Source organism: Salvelinus sp. IW2-2015, linkage group LG2 (genome assembly GCF_002910315.2).
Source record: "Salvelinus sp. IW2-2015 linkage group LG2, ASM291031v2, whole genome shotgun sequence".
Classification (NCBI taxonomy): domain Eukaryota; kingdom Metazoa; phylum Chordata; class Actinopteri; order Salmoniformes; family Salmonidae; genus Salvelinus; species Salvelinus sp. IW2-2015.
The window spans coordinates 25298340-25315324 of record NC_036839.1 but is presented as its reverse complement, the minus strand read 5'-3'; the positions used below and the strand labels follow the sequence as shown (position 1 = coordinate 25315324).

General features: G+C 41.8%; 1 protein-coding gene across 1 annotated transcript; it reads left to right on the top strand.

Annotated features, from left to right (window-relative positions):
• Window positions 1-2745: 2745 nt before the first annotated feature.
• On the top strand, window positions 2746-11020 carry LOC111977378 (trans-1,2-dihydrobenzene-1,2-diol dehydrogenase). The gene is made up of 7 exons (XM_024006772.2): window positions 2746-2924; window positions 3502-3613; window positions 3843-4006; window positions 7639-7891; window positions 8020-8144; window positions 9502-9652; window positions 9910-11020. The coding sequence occupies exons 1-7, from the start codon at window positions 2835-2837 to the stop codon at window positions 10020-10022; spliced, it is 1008 nt and encodes a 335-aa protein (XP_023862540.1). The 5' UTR covers window positions 2746-2834; the 3' UTR covers window positions 10023-11020.
• Window positions 11021-16985: the final 5965 nt, after the last annotated feature.

The following is a 16985-nucleotide window of genomic DNA, read 5'->3' as shown; positions in this document are numbered from 1 at the left end:
TGACAAGACACAGCCCTGCACTAGATTTGGGTCCTCATCGGTTTATCTGTTTGAGCTCTGAAATGGCAACTCAATAGACCAACGATGACCAGAGAGCTTTTAGGATTGCTCTAAAGTTTTCTCTGAAAGTTAAACTATGACTGCACTTGTAATGTTCACCTGGGTGAGTTAAAATTTGAAAAGATAGTGATTAATAGTCAAAATATTGTCTGGGTTGTTTTTGTTTTCCTTTGCTGACACCTACACAACTGACTACAGTGGGTGGTCAAGTACAAGAATCACACTTGTCAAATGTAATTTGCCAAGTGATCGATTGTCAACCACTTAGTATCCATAATAACTCCCGTGTGCCATTCAGCCGGCCCCTACTCTGTGAGGTGCCATGGCGTGCTGCATGTATCCATGTGTAGTCATCTAGTCAGGTCTTGGACGCTAACAAAAAAACAAAAAGTTGAATGGTCCCTACTCAGTTTATAAGTAAATGCCCCAAAAAAGTTGAAAGGGGGCCTCAATCAACCAGGACCAAGACTTTATTTGAAAACACTGCACACTTTTCTCACTCTCCAGTTGTCCTCAAAGTACTTTACATCTCTAAACTTTACCACAGGAATTGAGATGGACCCCAGGGTTCCCAAGTCTACCTTGACAACTATCCCAGATTCAATGCTGATCAGTCTTTTTAGAGCCACAAGGCTGCTTGTTTTCAATGGTCCTCTTGTTTGAAATTGAAGGGAAATGGAACTCTTTGCCTACAACGCTGCCTAGGCTAGGCTACACCATCTCAAGCATCCTTCCACCCTTTGGCATGAGAGTAATAAAATAGTAAGAGGATGCAGCATGGCAACAGATAGGACACAAGATTGAGTCCTACATTCTGTGACTGACATTTCTCAAACGTATGCTGTAGAGATAAACACTCACTCACTGACTGTATCATACACATCAACTGTAAATGCTCAAACAGACCCAGCATGGATGGAGTATGTACGGATAAATTATAGTATCCTCATGCTAGTTCTCTTATTCCTGTGCTGCAGAAATATCTATATGTATTTGCCATTGCAATGTGGGCTGTTATATATATTTTTTGTAGCCCCACTCTGGCTAATAATAAATGCAGTGTTTTTCTTGGGAGTGTGCGTATGGCCATGTAGTATATTCTTGGGAAGTTTTTTCAGAAATCTAGCAATCACAGCTTCACTGTCTGCTCTGCCTGTGTATGAATGTGATATACTTTACACACACACACACGCCAATGTCACTTAAGTGATTGCTCTATTTGGAGGTATATTTAATGATATTCTTTATCGGGATGTTTTAGTGGGGGGGTTTGTACTGTTGACTTCAAGGTTAAATCAATGGGTTCTCTGGTGGTGGCAATGTGGAGGTGGAAGCTCAGCCAAACTGCTCTAGATCACATACCTATAGATTACTGGTGTACCTTAAAATAAATAACTTTTTTACATGTTTTTGTAATTCCACAGGTGGACTTGAGGAATGATTGTTGTTTTTTCCTTCCACGGGGGAAGATGTTGAACTGAGTCAATGCATGTTTGTGCTTCTCAGTTCTGTACAGTTTGAGATTTCAATGCAGTTTGCTATAACCACCTCTCTGTGGTTGTATTTGAAGTAAAATAAGAAAATAAACTCAATGATGTATGCATTCTTGTTGTGTGCCTAATGTAACCTGCGCTACGAGATGGAGAACGTGGAAGTGTTTCAGTCCTCAATGTAACAAATTTACAAGTAATGCTTTTCAAATTAAAAAAGCAATAAATTGACTACTTTGTGATTTTGTTGGTTTTGAATGCATATGCGCATCAGTTCAGTTTATGATCTCTCAAGACAGATGTTTCCCAGTCAGCATTACCAGTCATTGGACCGTTGGAGGGGGGATACACAAACAAACAACATGTTAACTATCTTATATCCATCAAACTCAAGTAATACACTCTTTCAGAACTTTCGAGCTTATTCTAAACTCCTGTTATGCGTGTATTTTCACATATGTCCATCCACAATAGGCTATAGTACTTAAAGTGAACAGGACACTCACTGTAAACTCCACCACTTCATCCATTAGATCAAACTGAGATTACATGTATCACTAGTGTAAAAGGTGAGCAGCTCACCTGGTACACTGATAGCAAGGGGTGGGTGGACTAGACCAGGCAGCTACCCAAATGTTTTCCAACACATCTGGAGAGTTGTCCCTGGTTAAATTCTGCGGCTTGGGGAGACTGCCATCAGCAGTACCCTGGGAGCAGCCCTTGACAGATAATGCACAGATATAAATAGCCCACAATTATGGGCTGTTCTGGACCAAGTTCCCATCGTCTTGTAGTCTTCTACAGGCTGGGAAATGATGGTGTGGCCTATCCTTCTGTTGAGAAGACAACCAGCCCTCTGTGAGCAGGGCTAAGGGCAGACAGAACTGACAAAGCATCACATTGTGTCGACACATGTAGGCTACATGTGATCGACAGTGGATAAGAAATCAGAGCTCTCAATATAGAAATATAATCTATGAACACCATTGCAATAATTTGATTCATCCTCTTGTGTTTGAGTTTGGTGGTCTCTAAAATACATTTGGAACTAAATACCTGCATAATAGTATCACATCAGTGACGCTAATAAATAGACTTATGGGGCCCTCGGGGGTTTTCTGGGTTTCAGAGTTAAGCCTCTGGCGCCACTTAGTGGCATTCCAGTCAAGCAACCAGCTGAGATCGGCTACTGGTATTCTGTCTCTCCCTACTGGTGGGAAATATATCATTATCAAAAAAATCTATCTGGGGTAGATAGAGAGACGTGCTAGTTCAGAAGTAATCATGGCAACACGGTGGGGAATCTGCAGTGCAGGGAAAATCAGCCACGACTTTACAGTTGCTCTGAGGACCCTACCTCACGACGACCACCAGGTAAACGTTATTTGTGATTGGGAATGAGGAGGAATCCTAAAGCTCTTGCGCGATTAGGCTACTCGCTTATAAGCAAGGGTGAAGTGTATTTTTGAGAAGACATTTGGTATTATTGCAGAATAATTTAATGAATGTTTTACTCGTTAGTGACATCAGTGAGAAGAAAACATATTTTTTGTAAATAACTTCCATGTTTCCATGTTCTGTGGTTGCGTAATTGTCCATTGATTTCATGTTGTGTAAATCTTTACCGTAATTCTCCTAATACTGGGCCAATCAAATATGAATGTATGTTAAGTAAGGCACAATGTGTAATTTCAACTGCCTGACCCTGCCAAATTGAGGAATGTGGTGGAGAAAAAGCTAACACAAATGTTGATGGGATTCAAGTAAGAAATTAAAGGTTATTTAAAACGCTATTATCACTCTAAATACTATTACCATCTATGACCACTTTAGAAATAAGCGTTTTAAGTGTTATCCCCTAGGAATACATCTTGTTGTATATATTTTTTACAAAATAAATTATATTCAATTGACCTGTAATTGAAACAATGAAAATGGTTATCTTTTTCAGATTGTGGCTGTTGCTGCTCGGAATCTCCAGCATGCACAAGAGTTTGCCAAAAAGCACAACATCCCAAGAGTCTATGGGAGCTATGAGGAGCTAGCAAAAGACTCAGACATAGGTGGGTTCTATCATGAACTCCCTTACCCTGGTACAGATCTGGTTAAAAAATGTTACCTTGACTCATGCTTTTGACAAGAGATACTGTATAGCCAAGGTGTTTGACCATTTCAGGCCACAAATCATCTGTAACCTTGGGATAAAACCTGATAACCTATGTGGTATAGGCTTGTTGCTTTAAATTGACTGGAGCTGTAAACCCATGCTCGTACCCCTATCTTTCTTTGCAGATGTGGTGTATGTGGGAACCATCCACTCTCACCACCTGAGCACAGGTAAGCTCTTCTTGACCTCCCATAAGAACGTGCTCATAGAGAAACCCCTGGCCATGAATCTAAGAGAGGTACTGGAGCTCACCAACACAGCCAAGGAGAATGATGTCTTTCTGATGGAGGTACTGTACAGGGGGACACCTGACACTTTAAACATGTTCATACACGTTTACTCTAAAGCTCCTTCTGATCATATACTTCCACATACAGTACATCAACACTGACATATTTATACTGCGGTATGGTTTGTCCTGAATAATATATGTTAGGCTGACGTTCAGTACCAGTCAAAAGTTTGGACACACCTACTCATTCAAGGGTTTTTCTTTATTTGTACTATTTTCTACGTTGTAGAATAATAGTGAAGACATCAACACTATGAAATAACACATATGGACTCATGTAGTAACCAAGAAAGTGTATATCCCCCTTCATACACACCAGATAGCCTCTATCGTAGAGCACTATGGCAGTAGTGAAGCATTCCTCCTATATCCCCTTTCATACACACCAGATAGCCTCTATCGTAGAGCAGTATGGCAGTAGTGAAGCATTCCTCCTATATCCCCCTTCATACACACCAGATAGCCTGTATCGTAGAGCGGTATTGCAGTAGTAAGACATCCCTCTTATATTTACAGTGGCAAGAAAAAGTATGTGAACCCTTTGGAATTACATGGATTACTGCATAAATTGGTCATAACATTTTATCTGATCTTCATCTAAGTCACAACAATAGACAAACACAGTCTGCTTAAATGAATAAAACTCAATATTGTATTTTTCTTGTCTATATTGAATACACCATTTAAGCATTCACAGTGTAGGTTGGAAAAAGTATGTGAACCCCTAGGCTAATGACTTCTCCAAAAGATAATTGGAGTCAGGAGTCAGCTAACCTGGAGTCCAATCAATGAGGCAAGATTGGAGATATTGGTTAGAGATGCCCTGCCCTATACAAAACACTCACAAAAATGTTGTTTGCTATTCACAAGAACCATTGCCTGATGTGAACCATGCCTCGAACAAAAAAGATCTCAGAAGACCTAAGATTAAGAATTGTTGACTTGCATAAAGCTGGAAAGGGTTACAAAAGTGTCTCTAAAAGCCTTCATCAGTCCACGGTAAGACAAATTGTCTATAAATGGAGAAAGTTCAGCACTGTTGCTACTCTCCCTAGGAATGGCCGTCCTAAAGATCACTTCAAGAGCACAGCGCAGAATGCTCAATGAGGTTAAGAAGAATCCTAGAGTGTCACCTAAAGACTTACAGAAATCTCTGGAACATGCTTACATCTCTGTTGACCAGTCTACGATACGTAAAACACTAAACAAGAATGATGTTCATGGGAGGACACCATCGAAGCAATTGCTTCTTCAATGCAGCACGTCTGAAGATCGCAAAAAAGCACCTGGATGTTCCACAGCGCTACTGGCWAAATATTCTGTGGACAGATTAAACTAAAGTTGAGTTGTTTGGAAGGAACACACAACACTATGTGTGGAAGAAAAAAAGCACAGCATACCAACATCAAAACTTCATCCCAACTGTAAGGTATGGTGGAGGGAACATCATGGTTTGGGGCTGCCTCAGGGCCTGGACAGCTTGCTATTATTGATGGAAAAATGAAGTCCCAAGTTTATCAAGATATTTTGCAGGAGAATGTAAGGCTATCCCTCCGCCAATTGAAGCTCAACAGGAGTTTGGTGATGCAACAGGACAATGACCCAAAACGCAGAAGTAAAGCAACAACAGAATGGCTTCAACAGAAAACAAATACGCCTTCTGGAGTGACCCAGTCAGAGTCCTGACCTCAACCCGATTGAGATGCTGTGGCATAACGTCGTGAGCGGTTCACACCAGACATCACAAGAATATTGCTGAACTGAAACAGTTTTGTAAAGAGGAATGGTCCAAAATTCCTCCTGACCGTTGTGCACGTCTGATCCGCAACTACAGAAAATGTTTGGTTGAGGTTATTCCTGCCAAAGGACAGTAAACCAGTTATTCAATTCAAGGGTTCACATACTTTTTCCACCCTGCACTAGAGGTCGACTGATTAATCGGCATGGCATGGCCAATTAATTAGGGCCGATTTCAATAACAATCGGTAATCTGCCTTTTTGGACGCCGATTATTACATTGCAATCCACGAGGAGACTGCGAAGCAGGCTGACCACCTGTTACGCGAGTGCAGCATCAAAAGGACCTTGTTGCTGCAAGGAGTCAAGGTAAGTTGCTAGCTAGCATTAAACTTATCTTATAAAAAAACTATCAATCTTCACATAATCACTACACATGGTTGATGATATTACTAGGTTAACTAGCTTGTCCTGCGTTGCATAAAAATCTATGTGGTGCCTGTTAATTTATCATTGAATTACAGGCTACTTAAACTTCAACAAACGGGTGATGATTTAACAAAAGTGCATTCGCGAAAAAAGCACATTCATTGCACAAATGTACCTAACCATAAACATCAATGCCTTTCTTAAAATCAATACACAGAAGTATATTTTTTGGAAACCTGCAAATTCATTAGCAGGCAATATTAACTAGGGAAACTGTGTCACTTCTCTTGCGTTCAGTGCAAGCAGTCAGGGAATATGCTGCAGTTTGGGCCGCCTGACTCGTTGTGAACTGTGTGAAGACCATTTCTTCCTAACAAAAGACCGTAATTAATTTGCCAGAATTTTACATAATAATGACATAACATTGAAGGTTGTGCAATGTAAGAGCAATATTTAGACTTAGGTTTGCCACCCGTTCGATAAAATACGTAACGGTTCCGTATTTCACTGAAAGAATAAATGTTTTGTTTTCAAAATTATATTTTCCAGATTTGACCATATTAATGACCAAAGGCTCGTATTTCTATGTTTTCTATGTAAGTCTATGATTTGATATTTGATAGAGCAGTCTGACTGAGCGGTGGTAGGCAGCAGCAGGGTCGTAAGCATTCATTCAAAAAGCACTTTAATGCATTTGCCAGCAGCTCTTAGCAATGCTTGAATCACAGCGCTGTTAATGACTTCAAGCCTATCAACTCCTGAGATTAGGCTGGCAATACTAAAGTGCCAATAAGAACATCCAATAGTCAAAGGTATATGAAATACAAATGGTATAGAGAGAAATAGTCAACGCATCATAATTCCTATAATAACTACAACCTAAAACTTCTTACCTGGGAATATTGAAGACTCATGTTAAAAGGAACCACCAGCTTTCATATGTTCTCATGTTCTGAGCAAGGAACTTAAAAGTTAGCTTTTTTACATGGCACATATTGCACTTTTACTTTCTTCTCCAACACTGTGTTTTGGCATTATTTAAACCAAATTGAACATGTTTCATTATTTATTTGAGACTAAATTGATTTTATTTATGTATTATATTAAGTTAAAATAAAAGTGTTCATTGTTCAATCAGTATTGTTGTAATTGTCATTATTACACATATATATATAAAATTGTCCGACTAATCGGTATCGGCTTTTTTGGTCCTCCAATAATCGGTATCGGCGTTGAAAAATCATAATCGGTCGACCGCTACCCTGCACTGTGAATGTTTACACGGTGTGTTCACTAAAGACATGAAAACGTATACTTGTTTGTGTGTTATTAGTTTAAGCAGACTGTGTTTGTCTATTGTTGTGACTTAGATGGAGATCAGATCCATTTTATTCTGAAATCAAGGTCATTCCAAAGGCTTCACATACTTTCTCTTTCCACTGTATCTCCGTTATATCTCCCAGGCCATCTGGACTCGTTTCTTCCCTGTGTCTGTAGAGGTGGGCAGGCTGCTGGGCCAGGGTGAGGTGGGAGAGGTCCAGATGGTAAGGGCCGACCTGGGAGCCCCCCTCACACACATCCCTCGCCTGACTCATAGAGAGCTGGGTGGAGGGGCACTACTGGACCTGGGGATCTACTGCCTGCAGTTTGTCTTCATGGTGTTCAATGGGGAGAGACCGGAGTCCATCCAAGCCATGGGATACTGTATTGACACAGGTAATTGGTGGTATTCTGACTTGAGATCCACTTGCTTAACTTACATACCAGAGTCTCCCTTTTCAAGTCTCCAACTGAAATAAAGAAATTGTTTTGCTATTTCTAATGCTTTGTATTTGCACCTCCAGGAGTGGATGGAACAGTAGTTTTGGTCTTAAAGTTCTCTGGGAACAGAATGGCTGTGTGCACGTGCTCCATCACGATGATGCTGACAAATGATGCTGTTATCACTGGGACCAAGGGGACCATCAAGGTAGGAATTAGCAGACACACACAGAGGAAATACATTATTCTAACAAGTCACAGCCAGAGGAGGGTAGGGGAAGAAGTGCACACTATAGTTATTGATCTAATGATGAAGATTCTGAATAAATTAAACAAGTTTATGATTCATTGAAGAGCTGATTTTTAATGAACATTTCCATAGCCTCCTGAACAACTTCAATAACCTACTTATACTGAACGCGGACAGCTGATGAAACTGTGGGTTTGCACAACTGAAGATTTTCTGCACCAACAGTCAGAAACCGTCTCAGGGAAGCTCATCTGCATGCTCGTCGTCCTCAGCAGGGTCTTGACCTGACTGCAGTTCGGTGTCATAACCGACTTCAGTGGGCAACTGATCACCTTCAATGGCCACTGGCACGCTGGACAAGTGTGCTCTTCACGGATGAATCCGGGTGTCAACTGTACTGGGCAGATGGCAGACACCGTGTACAGCGTTGTGTGGGCGAGAGGTTTGCTGATGTGAACGTTGTGAACAGAGTGCCTCATGGTGGCAGTGGGGTTATGGTATGGGCAGGCATAAGCTACAGACAACAAACACAATTGCATGTTATCGATGGCCATTTTAATGCACAGAGATTCCGTGACGAGATCCTGAGGCCCATTGTCGTCCCATTCATCCACCACCATCCCCTCATGTTTCAGCATGATAATGCATGGCCCAATGTCGCAAGGATCTGTACACAATTCCTGGAAGCTGAAAATGTCCCAGTTCTTCCATGACCTGCATACTTTTGTCACCCATTGAGCATGTTTGGGATGCTTTGGCTCAACGTTTACGACAGCGTGTTCCAGTTCCCGCCAATATCCAGCAACATCGCACAGCCATTGAAGAGGAGTGGGACAACATTTCACAGGCCACAATCAACAGCCTTATCAACTCTATGTGAAGGAAATGTTGGTCACACTAGATACTGATTGGTTTTCTGATCTACTCCCCTTCTTTTTTTTGGTATCTGTGACAATCAAATGCATACGTATATTTATTCCCAGTCATGTGAAATCCATAGACTAGGGCCTAATTAATTCATTTCAATTGACTGATTTCCTTATATGAACTGTAACTCAGAAAAAATCTTTGAAATTGTTGCATGCTGCGTTTATTTTTTTGCTCAGTGTGGTTCAGTTGATAAGTTTGAGAGATTATTATTCAGAGTACCATAGTGTTTATCAAAACTTGTTTTTGATTAAGCACACCACCGTTTATTAGTATCATCAAACAAGCCTCTCTCTTCAATTCCCTATTGAGATCAACAAAGTGTGACATTAATGGCATATCAATGGCTTCAGAGAAAATATCATATTAGGTGTTGTTTCTATCTGAGGTCCCCAACCACATGTGGTGTCCTACGAGCCTGGAGGTGAATGGAGAGGTGACGCAATACCCTCTCCCTGAGCCCAGCCTTCCCCTCAACTTCATCCACAGTACTGGGCTGCGCTACGAAGCAGAGGAGGTCAGGCAGTGTCTGCTTAAAGGTATACTTTACACAAAGCAACGTGAACCATTGAATATTACAACACACCTTACTAAAATGAAAATAGAGTTTGCACCAAAAACAGCCCAAGCCGATAGGGGAAATGGTATGGGAATCTGCAGGTTTGAGACCGACTACATTGCAGTCAGAATTACTAATTTACAAATCATCTTGCATCCCAAATAACTGGTCATTATGTGATCAAGATTAGCGATTATGCACTTTGCCTTGCTCAAACACGCTGATTGTCTCCATCAGAGCTGAAGGAGAGCTCTGGAATGCCTTGGTCACACTCACACCTTCTCGCCGAGGTCATGGATGAAGCCAGAAGACAAGTGGGAGTGACATATAATCAAGACAGCATCCAATGAGAAATCATGCAACCCAAGTCCCCCTTTCTCAGTCATGGATGAACTCTCTACCGATGCTAGTCAGCAGGTGACTTCGGTCCAATGAATGCTATAGGTTATGTTGTTATGATGGTTAAACTAAGGGGGTGTGCTTGAGGCAGCTCCCTCTGATCTGCCTGGTAATAATGGGCTGTGTCCCAAATGACACCATATTCCCTTTATGGTGCACACCAGTGCATGAGTCCTGGTCAAAGTAGTGAACAGGGTGCCATTTGGGATGCAGACATGGTCTCAGGAGGTTTTAATAACTTATGAGGCTAATCGACCTATGATGTTTATTTCATGAGTACCAACCCATTCATGGTGAATTTTTTTTATGGATATGTGCCAGTTATGTTCAGCTTGTCAGCATCCATCCTACTGAGTTTGCTGTTTTACTTGTTTGACCTCAAGCGATTGGCCAGTCACTTAGTAGGTAATAGGTTACAACAGAACAGACTACGTGTTACCTTGCTAGTAAGAAAGAACATTGATCCCCAGATTGGAGTTGAGTGCGATACTCCTCATTCTGCTAATGTAACATAGGCTACCACCACTGCAGGGGAGATGATCAGCAGGCCTATTGCTTATTTCCTTATTTTTCTATAATTTTGGAAAGTGACTAACTATGGCCACAACATGGTCAAGGTCATCCAAGGTCACACAGAGGTTCTTAGCAGTCTGGGAGGTTGTGTCACAAACCGAGTCTCCGTGCCATAGAAATTCAGACATAAAACCAGACGTTTATTGAAGTTGTGTATTGATTGCATTGATGAGGACGCTCATTAAATAATTGTAAAGATATCCTCATTTGTTCACCTGTAAAAGAGAGATATGCATGTTTAGTGCTTCTACACCTGCATTGCTTGCTGTTTGGGGTTTTAGGCTGGGTTTCTGTACAGCACTTTGATATATCAGCTGATGTAAGAAGGGTTATATAAATAAATTCGATTTTTAAAATAAATTTTAGTCGGAACGTTGGTAATTGGTTTTGGAGCGTGGATGTTAATATAAGGATGTTGTTTTAAAGCTAGAACTAGCGACTACTAATGTAATGAAATGAGATCACCATTTATATGGATAAATAAATGTTTTACAATTAACGTTATTGAAAGAGCTGTTAGTTCCTGGTGCGTCTCCCACAAAGGTGTCAAATGTGCGAAAGGTTTATCCTGTGACGTGAGTACGGCAAAGTTGTAACGACCGGGGTGTAGTGGGTGAGAAGTCAGGCGCAGAAGCAGAGAGTTCAGGTTAGTGCTATACATAAGCCAACCCCACAAAACAAAGGGCGCACACCAAAACAAATGCCCCAAACACGGGGAACTTAAACAGTCCAGCAAAACCCAGAAAAATGGGAAACCCGTAACACACAGACGTGTACACACGTACATCAAACAATCCCGCACAACCAGTAGGCGGGCCTGCTGGTAAATAAAGCATGACTAATCAGCCTAAAACACAAACAGGTGAAACCAATAAACAGAAAGGGGAAAAAGGGATCAGTGGCAGCTAGTAGGCCGGTGACGACGACCGCCGAGCGCCACCCGAACAGGAAGGGGAGCCACCTTCGGTAGGAGTCGTGACAAAAGTTAGCTAATTCCCGGGGAAGACATGGTTGTATCACTGTGTTATTTATGCTTAAAGAATGGTTTAAACCACTTATTAATGTGTGGATACACAGGCATATTTAAAGCCTAAGTTATGTTTTGAATGACCTCGATTTGTGATTTAATTCAGTTCCCTTTGAATCAGCTGTTGTTTTCTCTAAGGAGAAAAGCATGCACACATTTAAAAACTATACGTTACTTATCCTTTTATCTATAAAATGTCTTGCACAACTAGCTAATTTTGGTTTGATTACTTTGCACATTTATTTTGGGATTCCACCCCTGTAAATGTGATTTGCCTGATGAGGCACGAGTGGTGTAATTTCATTGAAGTGCATTTGTCTCCACGTTTCCTCACCTCTGCTTCTCAATTACCTTTGACCTTTTTCAAAAGCAGGACAGGACTGAGGAGCATCGAGCAAAACCAATTGAGATTCTCCCAATAATTGTGCACTTGCTCCCCTGTAAGCAAAATCCATGAGTGGGGCGTGTACAAGTGCCATAGAATTAGGAGCAAGGTACATGCCTGCCAGGAGCAGAGCCCGAGACATATAAATACATTGAACTTATTAGTGCCAAAGAATTAGGAATTAGAACAATTTAATAGGATCTCTACTCTTGACTTTGCAGAATCTCTGCACACGACAGATTCTAGTGGAGCATGGCAACTGTCCGAAATGGGGAGAAAGAGGCTACCATGTGTAAGATTTAGCTGAACTTACTGGATATAAATTCAGAATAATCATTCATAATATTTTAATTGGGATTATTTTATCCTTTGCTATGTAATATTTCAACATTAGATAATTTTATGGTATTAATTCATGTTTTTCTCCAACCCTGTTCCCTCCCGGTGAAGTGTGAAAGGGATCCACATCATATCAACCATAGCAACCTACTGGGACATGGGGTGTTTCATCCTGCAAAAGGGTTGCTACAAGCATGTTGGGAACATAAGCAAGGATGGAACATGAGCTTTGGGTGGTTAGGTATACCCAGTTGAGGGAGTTGGGACTGTATGGAAGGGAGGTAAGCCCCAGTGTAGCTATTGTTGTAAACACAACATAGCTACTCCTGCCTCTAGTAGTAGAAGTGTTGGAGAGACTACTCAAAGATAGGGACGGGTTTGATTCAAATAAAATGTTATTGGTCACAGTGAAATGCTTACTTCCGAACCCATTCCCAACAATGCAGAGTTAAAAAGTAAGGCAAATATTTGCTGAATAAAAAAGGAAATAGTAACACAATAAAAACAGTAAGACTATATACAAAGAGTACCAGTACTGAGTCAATGTGCAGGCGTACGAGGTAGTTGAGGTAATTGAGGTAATGCAGTATGTACATGTGGGTAGGGGTAAAAGTGACTAGACCATCAGGATATGCAGTATAATAAACAGAGTAGTAGCATTGTGTGTGTGTTGGAGTGTCAGTGTAGTATGTGTGAGTGTTTGGGTAGAGTCTAAGCAGTGCAAGGGAGTCAGAGCCAAACTGTAAATAATAAAGGGGATCAATGTAAATTGTCCAGGTAGCCATTTGATTAACTGTTCAGCAGTCTTATGGCTTTGGGGTAGAAGCTGTTCAGGTACCTTTTGGTCCCAGACTTTTCGCTCCGGTACCACTTGCCATGCGGTGGCAGAGAGAACAATCTATGACTTGGGTGGCTGACACCGCCTGGTATAGAGGTCCTAACTAATTTTGTTTTGATCACTTTGCACATTTATTTTGGGATTCCACCCCTGTAAATGTCATTTGCATGATGAGGCATGAGTGGAGTAATTTCTTTGAAGTGCATCTGGGAGTTCTGCCTCAGTGATGTACTGGACTGTACGCAGTAGCACCTTGCTGATTTGTTTAAAGGTCCAATGCAGCCGTTTTTATCTCAAAATCAAATAATTTCTGGGTAACAATTAAGTGCCTTACTGTGAATGTTTTCAATTAAAATGGTCAAAAAGAAACTAAAATAGCTTCTTAGCTAAATGCAATTTCTCGAGCAAGAATTTAGCTGGGACTGTTTGGGAGTGGAATGAGAGAAGGGCCTCATTTGAAAAGCCTAATGGGAAGGATGTGTAACCTGAAAATTAGCTGTTATTGGCAACCTCGTAGTGTGGAAATATATATGAAACACAGGAAATTAAATGTTTTGACTGCACTGGACCTTTTAATAGACGTCTGGATACTGATGCAGATGGTTCAAAATACTGCACCGTAGAAATTTCCTACTGGGTCAGCATTTGTAGTGCAGGAATGTGGGGTTGCAGTCAGGAAATATATTATAGACAACCTGGCATGACAGAGCTGATGGCTGTACTGTTGGCCTTGGAGTTGGTGGAGGAAGTCAAGCCAGACAGAGTAGTTATTTGGTCTGACCAGTGGCGTGTATTCATGGATGCCAAGGTAAGCCAGGCTTCTCCCCCCAAAAAAGAAAAAAACATAAAATAATGTATCTTTCGTCTCTGTTTCATAATTTTCCATCAATTCACAAGAGGCTGAATGTATCTCACCGGAGAAAGCATCCTAGTGAGCGAAACAGCGGCCCCTTGTCCCTGTATGTGTAGGCCATCTATCTGATGCTGTCTGGTCCAAAAGAGTATGACATTATTGTCGCACGTTGCATTGAATGCAAGGGAAGCCAGCGAACATTTGGCCTCCCTTGATAAAAAAGTATAAAATAATAGCCAAACTGAGTGAGCTCAACTGTGAATGGTCCTGGTGCACCAAAAAAAAGTGTCAAGGGAAGCCCGTTTGGATTTGGTGTCATTCCTATCGCATTGAGAGCATATGTCATTGACAGAAACAACTTGAATTGTTGCATCTCATTGTGTTGTTGTCCTCCAGTGGCTAGCTAGCTAAAATGGGCCCTTTCGTAAATTAGCCATGGGTGGAGATTGGGATTTGGACTTGGGATTTTACTTAATTCTCCATACTGGCCAATGATTATAACGGCGATTCTGATCCAGCCATCAATTCATACATTGTGCCCCTGGCCTGAGAGGATGGAAGTTCAAAATGTAGCTAGATGTAGAAGGCTAATGTTAACTAGCTAACGTTGCCCATGAAAGGAAGTTAAGCTAGCAAGCAAGCATTTTAGCCAAGTAGCCTAGGACAACAAAAAAATACAAGCGTGTACTGTATGAGAGTGTGATAGACCATTTCGTCAACATGAAAGACTGGAGGATGGCATTGGCATTTCTCTACAAGTAGGGTGACTCAACATGTTTTTTCTACTTGCACAAACGCGCACACACACACAGAAATCAGAACCATGGACTGCCATCATATTTAGCTTATGTTGATTGGACTAAATTGTTTTTGGTATCTTTTAGTTGTCACTGTATTAGAATAAGCGTAGGTGATTTTATGATGTTGAAGTTGAAATAGTGCTGGAATAGTGGAGATAGCTCCTGTTTTCTTTGTGACTTGCGGTAACTCTCCGTGGTTCTAAAGCAATAGTTATTTAGTAGTCCCGGAAATGTCTGAAAACATTAACTTGCTTGACCTTGCAGTAGGTCATGTAACTGTTAGTTACATGCAATATGCTTTGTGGACTTCTCTGGACAGAGGTTGCTCTCAGGTTTTGTGATGAAACGAAGATGTGGTTTAATTTATTCTGACACTGTGTCTTGTTATTGTCTCAGCCTTTAGGCCTATATATCATGGTCGCAAGGCATATGAACTAACAGGTTATAGAGCAAACAACACAGGTTGTAATATGGCTTTTTTTTCTGGCTTCCCAGTGATTTTACCCACGCACCACTACTGGCTCTGACTCATGTGCGGTATTGATGAGTCTGCAGTCCTTTAGCTCACGTAGCAGACAAGACCTGCTGTATGAGGTACTACAAACCCATGGCCGGGTGAGACAGATGGACATACAGAGATTTACTTGGGTCCCAGCCCATGTGGGGTTGGAGGGAAATAAAGCAGCTGATGTACTGGCTAAATAGGCTGTTAGCGGTGGGGAGGTGAACGTTGAAGTTTCAATGAGCAAGGCAGAGGCAAAAGGCCTGATATGAACATTGGTGGTGCAGAATGGCAGGGGCAGTGGAATAGAGACAATAAGGGAAGGCATCTCTTCCAAATACAGAGAAGGGGAGGGTACAATTGTAGGATGAGACCGAAAAGAAGAGGCCATCTTCACTAGGCTTAGTAGGGTAGGACACAGCCAGCTGAACAAGTCATTACATCTAATAGGAAGGCATCCATCAGGAAGATGTGATTACTAACAGGAAATTGAAACAGTTGGACATGTGTTGGTACAGTGTGGGCAATATGAGAGGGAGATTGAGAGATGGAGAAGCTGTATGAGAGAAAGGGGGATACAGGATTTGAGTAGAAAATCAATAGATAGTTTCCAATTTTTTGTTTTATTTTTTAAGAGAAACCGGGCTGGCAGTGCTTTGCAATCGAGGGTGGTGCATTTGCCATACCAAGCATTGGTGCATCCAGTCAAGATGCTCTCAATGGTGCAGCTGTATAACTTTTTGAGGATCCGAGGATCCGAGGACCATTTTTTCAGCCTCCTGAGCGGGAAGAGGCGGGTGTGTGTGGACCATGTTAAGTCCTTCATGATGTGAACACCAAGTAACTTGAAGCTCTCGACCCACTCCACTACAGCCCTGTCTCCTGTCTATGTGGATGGGGGCGTGCTCTCCCCTCTTTCTCCGGTAGTCCATGATCAGCTCCTTGGTCTTACTGATGTTGAGGGAGAGGTTGTTGTCATAGCACCACACTGTCAACTCTTTGGCCTCCCTGTAGGCTGTTGGTGTTGGAGTGAACAGGGAGTACAGGAGGGGCCTAAGCACACACCCTTGAGGGGCCCTACGTGTCGAGGGTCAGCATGGCGAAGGTGTTGTTGCCTACTCTCAACACCTGGGTCCGTACCGTCATGAAGTCCAGGATCCAGTTACAGAGGGAGGTGTTCAGACCCAGGGTCCCTAGCTTGATGATGAGCTTGGAGGGGACTATGGTGTTGAACGCTGAGCTGTAGTCTATGAACAGCATTCACACATAGTTATTTCCCCTCTTGTCCAGGTGGGAGAGGGCAGTGTGAAGTGCAACTGAGATTGTGTAATCTGTGGATCTGTTGGGGCGGTATGCGAATTGGAGTGGGCCAAGGGTGTCTGGGATGATGGTGTTGATGTGTAGCATGACCAGCCTTTCAAATCACTTCATAATTACAGATGTGAGTGCTATAGGGTGATAGTAATTTAGCCAGGTTACCTTGGAGTTCTTGGGAACAGGGACAATGGTGGTCAGTTTTAAACATGTTAGGATTACAGGCTGGAACAAGGAGAGATTGAAAATGTCTGTGAAGACACTTGCCAGCTGGTCTGCGCAT

Coding starts and splice junctions, on each gene's coding strand:
- LOC111977378 (XM_024006772.2), top strand. CDS start 2,835: ATGGCAACACGGTGGGGAATCTGCAGTGCAGGGAAAATCAGCCACGAC. Junction 8,145..9,501: donor GGACCAAGGGGACCATCAAG/GTAGGAATTAGC, acceptor TTTCTATCTGAG/GTCCCCAACCACATGTGGTG. Junction 9,653..9,909: donor CAGGCAGTGTCTGCTTAAAG/GTATACTTTACA, acceptor TGTCTCCATCAG/AGCTGAAGGAGAGCTCTGGA.